Source organism: Notamacropus eugenii, chromosome 1, assembly GCF_028372415.1.
Source record: "Notamacropus eugenii isolate mMacEug1 chromosome 1, mMacEug1.pri_v2, whole genome shotgun sequence".
Classification (NCBI taxonomy): Eukaryota; Metazoa; Chordata; class Mammalia; order Diprotodontia; family Macropodidae; genus Notamacropus; species Notamacropus eugenii.
The window spans coordinates 144,618,028-144,624,027 of record NC_092872.1 but is presented as its reverse complement, the minus strand read 5'-3'; the positions used below and the strand labels follow the sequence as shown (position 1 = coordinate 144,624,027).

The following is a 6,000-nucleotide window of genomic DNA, read 5'->3' as shown; positions in this document are numbered from 1 at the left end:
CAAGCATGGGACAGCAACTTAATGTAAAAACTCTACAGTGGAGATTAAAGGAGAAATTGAACTGTTCTTGGCATGAATTCTAAAAGGAAAGCAATCAGGGAAACTATATATGAAGCAGTGTGAAGATGTGAATTTTGCAGTCATTAAAGCAGCATATCCTGCTTAGACTGCAATATTTTTCAAGACTGCTATGCAAGAAGCACTTAGGATAAGGTGTTTGAAAAAGAAACTTGTAAAAATATATAAAAACGAAAGAACACATGCTTGCATAGATAAGGAAATCCAAAAGTTCGTTCTCATTTTCAATAACTTAAATGAATAACTACTTAAAAACACATCACACAGAATTAAAGACTTGTGCATATATTTCAGATTTCAACATTAATGTCAAAAATACATATTATGATTTTACACAGGATTTGTGCTACGTTAGAACACTAGACAAATATCACTTTAGTATTAAAGGAAACATTAAATATTAAATAACTGAAAAATAAAATGTGTAAACACTAACCTAACTGGGGATTTTGCTATTGCAACACATCCAATGAAGTGGTTTAAACAGTACCAATAAAAAAGGATTAGGACTTAGGTTTGTGTTTCCAGTCTATTTGGAATATATGGAGCTCGTTTCAGAAATCTTAATGGTCCAGGGTCATAGGAAAGGATTCACTCTTAGCTGTAATTTGGTACATTCTGTTCTATGCCATTTTTTGCTCTCAAACTTGACTACTGAGTAAATACTTCACATTTTCAGTCCTTTTAACATCTTGGTGAAAACTGAGGGTTTGTTGGTGATTCAGTGTATGATTTGAGTTCATATGCAGCACCACTATCAACTTCCATGGACTTTCTAGAGAACAGGAGCCGAACATCTCTATGGAGGTAGATCTTTCCAGATTTAGAGCTCTGGAACCTAAACAGTATAAAATGAAATGCAATAGTTTAACATCATTTAAGAAGAAGTGCTAATAATTAAAGGTGAATAGTAATACATTTTGAAAGCAAGAGGAAATTCACTTTTAGAAGTACTTTTCAAATACATGTTTCAAATACTACATAGTTGCAGCTATTTATTTTAAGGGTAAACCACTGTAAGCTGCTGGACTTCAAATTCTTCACGCACAAAAATAAGTGATACTGTGTTCACAAGCAGTCACGTTTTCAGGGGCCAGCTTGCACTGGACAAATTAATGAGAACAATCCATTTGTAACATTCTTCTAGTCAAAAGTTATTTCTTCCTCAACTGAATTCCTATCATAGTTTGCTTTTATGATATATTTTCATGTTACATTCTGTGCTAAAGTGTACATGAAAAATGCACATCTTCTCATGTCTATTAGTTTGTAAGGTCCTTGAGAGTACAGGGCCTATGTCATTCATATGTTGTACCTCCTCCAGCACTTAAGACAGTATCTTGTACATATAAGGTGTTCAATAAATGTCAGCTAACAAGCATTTATTAAGCACCGTCTATGTGCCAGGCACTATGCTAAGAACTGGGGACACAAAGAAAGGCAAAAAACAGTCCCTGCTCTCAAGGAGCTCATGGCCTAATACAATATGTAAAAAGCTATGAACAAACAAAGAAAAAACTGGAGATAATCAACAGAGGGAAGATATTAGTATTAAAAGAATCAGGAAAGACTTCTTGTAGATGGTGGGATTTGAGGTTGGGAACTGAAGGAAGCCAGGAAAGTCAAGGGGCTGAGATGAACAGGGATAGAATTCCAGGCATCAGAACAATGAGTCAGGATACCTAGAGATGGCTGAATGAACAATTAACTTTTATGCTTATCATTTTTTCTCCAACCCTACAGGTGCTACCTTCACCTTTGATTATCTCACATTTCAAATGTTATAAATACTGTCTCCTATTTTACCTCCTTTCTTCTCCCTCTAATTCAATACATGCATGCCAAATTAGTCTTCCTAAACTATCCATTATTCATACTACTCCTCCACAACTACTTTCTATTTCTTATGAAATCAAGCCTTAACTCCTGAGTGTAGCAAGCAAAAATCTATCAGGTGATCTACCTATCTAGCTATAACTCTACCTGCTCTCTAACACCAAGTTCTGCTCCAATTAGGCTGGTCTTCTCCTTGCCTTTCTGCATACTTTTTTCCCCCAACATAAAGTACCTATTTTCCTACATATCTTGGTTCCAAAAGCAATGCCCTTTCCTATGCCTGACATTATGGTACACACATTCACTCACATGTGGTGACAGTTTCACATCAACTCAAATAGATAATACGTTGGCTTTGCTGTCCCCAAATTTCCTTGCCACATTAGCCTATTTCATAATTATATGTCTCATGCTCTGAACTCAGAGAGTGTAAAAGCTGCTATTGATGATAGAAAATATTTGAGATCAATGACAATAAAGAAGTACAGCCATAAAGTAAGCACTAACTTAACCATCATCAAGTCAAGGAAGAGAAAAACATGTTAGCTATGCAGAAATCATTCAGTCATCTGAAATTCAAACAGTTTTTTAGACTGTTTATAGTGTAGCCCAAAGTTAAGACATATAACCCACATCATTTTGCTTAGGAGTTAGTCAAATACATCCTCTAAACTTAAGATTCTTTTTTCTGTCCTGCACAAGCATGCAGAAATTTTCTCAGGGTTATAGGGAAAAAGGGAGTTTTTTACCACCTGCCAAGCATAATGATCCCACATTTTCTGCATAAGCTTGAAAAAGAATACTGTATGAAGTTTACCTTTAAAACACACCTATGGCTATTTTCTTGTTCTTCAAGTTCTATGTCCTCAAATACACTAAGTTTCAAGGGATGTAACATTCTCAAAGGAAAATTATTTACAACATCTGAAATATAATTTATAACTTGGTTTCTATAACTAGAGTAGCTGCTTTGAGAGAGTCACAACTTCTAACTTGAGGATGTAGTACTTTAAAATTAGCTAGGGTTACTGAAGAAAGACATGCCTTGAAAAGGTTAGCTCAGATATGTAATTTCTTCCTGAGGCTGGGTTAAGGTCTGTTTTTGGCTTATACTTTTTTCACTGAAATTCATGAAGTTGGAAGGCTATTTTCTGTAGTCCTCATATTCTATTCTCTCTTTTTGGTAGATTAGGTACTTTAAATGTACAACAAACTTAGACTTTCCTGTTCATGTCAATCTCATTAATACTCCTGACGGGTATCCTTCTGGTCAACTCCTGGGCTTAATCCATTGCTCTGAGTGAATTCCTCCTTTCACAACAGTACAGCAGGTTAGCCCCTTAAGGTGTGAAATCAAGATGGGAAGACAAATGAAGCGTCATTATGCGTGCAACTAACTGAACAACTAAAACTACCTTCCTAGGCCTTTTAGCTCACAGACCTATTGTATAGTTAAGTTCACTACCTCGTCTCTAAGTATAAAATGTCTGTTACATTCCTCTAACTGGAGCATCCTTCCAAACCCAGTCTGATACTTGTCCCCACAGACTCCACGAAGGACTTTTGTTTTGCACCTTTCTAGTTAACACTGTTATCTGTCCTTTGCTAAATATATTTAATGTGGTGTCTCAGAGGCTATGCCAGCAAAACACAAACTTGCAGATTCTGCACCACCCTGAGAAGATTTCAAGAATAAGCCTGGTGGATGAAGATTCCTTAAGATTCTGGTCCACTGGCCAATACAAGCATCGCAAATGTTCAGATTCTCGAAATCTGAACAATAGTGCAGACTTATCTGTCTCTGACTGATAGAAGGCTTGGGATGAATTCTGTTGAGGCAGACCCATGCCTTTTCCATTTAATTTCATTGTTCCCAGCACCCTTAGACCTCAACATATGCTTCTCTAACTAGGAAATTGCCTAATCTCAAGTGCTTCTCCAGCCAAGACCAGAAAAGCAAGTAAGTTTCTCACAATTTGGGGGCTGATCTAGGATCCAAACATTGGAAAGGCGAACTACCACTAGGGAGAATAGGAGGGGCCCCGTTGATTCTCAGCCTCTCCACAGGCAGATGCTCTCCCCGTCTGACCTGCTAACTTTCCAAGACTCTTTTTTTGTTGTTGTTGTAATTGTTGTGAACTCAGGAGAGTGGGTAAAATAATAAGAGACAAATTTCTGTGGCAACCAGGAGACCCTGAGCATAGAAACCAAATCAACAAAACCAAAAGAATGAAAAAGTAGAAGACAATGAGAAATATCTCCTTGGAAAAACAACTGACCAGGAAAATAGATCCAGGAAGAAAAATTTAAAAATTATTGGACTACCTTGAAAGTCATGATAAAAAAAAATGAGCCCAGACATCATCTTTCAAGAAATTATCAAGGAAACTACCCTGATATTCTAGAATCAGAGGGAAAAATAGATATTGAAAGAATCCACTGATGGCCTTGTGAAAGAGATCCCAAAAGGAAAACTCCTAGGAATATTGTAGACAAATTCCAGAGTTTCCAGATCAAGGAGAAAATATTGCAAGCAGCCAGAAAGAAACAATTTGAGTATTGTGGAAACACAATCAGGATAACACAAGATAAGGGATTGGGGGACTTGGAATGATATTCCAGAAGTCCAAGGAGGTAGGATTAAAACCAAGAATCACCTACCCAGCAAAAGTGAATATAATACTTGAAGGGAAAAAATGGACATCCAATGAAATAGAGGCCTTTCAAGCATTCTTGATGAAAAGATGAATAGAAACTCTGACTTTCAAAGACAAGAATCAAGACAAGCATGAAAAGGTAAACAGGAAAGAAAAACCATAAGGGACTTACTAAAGTTGAACTGCTTAACTTCCTACATGGAAAGATAATATTTGTAACCCTTGAGAGTTTTCTCAGTATTAGGGTAGTAGGAGGGAAGATATATATAGACAAAAGGCCACAGGGTGAGTTGAATATGAAGGGATGATATTTTAAAAATAGATTAAGGGGTGAGAAAGAAATATATTGGGAGAAGAAGAAAGGGAGAAATAGAATGGGGCAAATTATCTCACATAAAAGAGGCGAGAAAAAGCTTTTACAATTGAGGGGAGAGGTGAGAGGGAACGAGTGAACCTTACTCTCATAAGATTTGGCTTAAGGAGGGAATAACATACACACTCAATTGGGTATGAAAATTTATCTACCCTACAGGAAAGTAGGGGGAAGGTGATAAGAGCGGGGAAGGAGCTGATAGAAGGGAGGGAAAATGGGAGGAGGGGGTAATCAGAAGTAAACAATTTTGAGGAGAGACACTGTCAAAAGGCAGAATAGAATAAATTGGGAGCAGGATAGGATGGAGGAAAACATAGTTAATCTTTCACAACATGACTCCTATGGAAGTGTTTCATATAACTACACATGTATAACCTATATTGAATTGCTTGCCTTCAATAGGAGTGGGTGGGGAGGTAGGAAGGGAGATAATTTGGAACTCAAAGTTTTAAAAATGAATGTTAAAAACTGTTTTTACATGCAACTGGGAAATAAGACATATAGGCAATGGGATATAGAAATCTATCCCTACAAGAAAACAGAGGGGTATGTGTGATAGAAGGGAGGGCAGATTGGGGGAAGGGGTAATCAGAATGCACACTATTTTGGGATGGGTGCAAGGAGAGATGGGGAGAAAATTTGGAACTCAAAATCTTGTGGAAATGAATGTTCAAAACAAAAAAGAAATTAATTAGTAATTAAAAAAAGAATAAGCCTAGTGATGGACTGTGAGGATCATCATTAGGTTGATTACTACTAGTGATACAATTTCAGTCATACCAACTCATGAAGGCTAAGTTTTAGGGAAATTATGATTTGCATCACTTAAGAGTACTCACACTGACAAAACTACATTTCTTTGACTTGTTATTTATTTGTATTTTGCTTCTTAGCTAGACTAAAAGCTTCATGAGTTCAAAAAACATGCCTTTTCTAAAATTTGTGTATCACCCAGCACAGTGCTCTAAACAAAATAAGTGTTTAACAAATTCTAACAGATTTCATTTAGAAATATGCCTTTTATGAGTAATTTATTCATGGTATATATGGGAGAGT

The 6,000-nt window shown here is 36.5% G+C and overlaps 1 protein-coding gene across 3 annotated transcripts in view; it reads right to left on the bottom strand.

Moving 5' to 3' along the window:
* Window positions 1-347: 347 nt before the first annotated feature.
* Window positions 348-6,000, bottom strand: part of ATOSA (atos homolog A) — a 114,547-nt gene continuing 108,894 nt past the window's right edge. For all 3 annotated transcript variants that reach the window (XM_072616281.1, XM_072616272.1, XM_072616263.1), the window contains exon 13: window positions 348-916. In XM_072616281.1, the coding sequence (XP_072472382.1) occupies window positions 763-916 (154 nt within the window). In that variant the 3' untranslated portion in view covers window positions 348-762. The remainder of the gene's footprint in view (window positions 917-6,000) is intronic.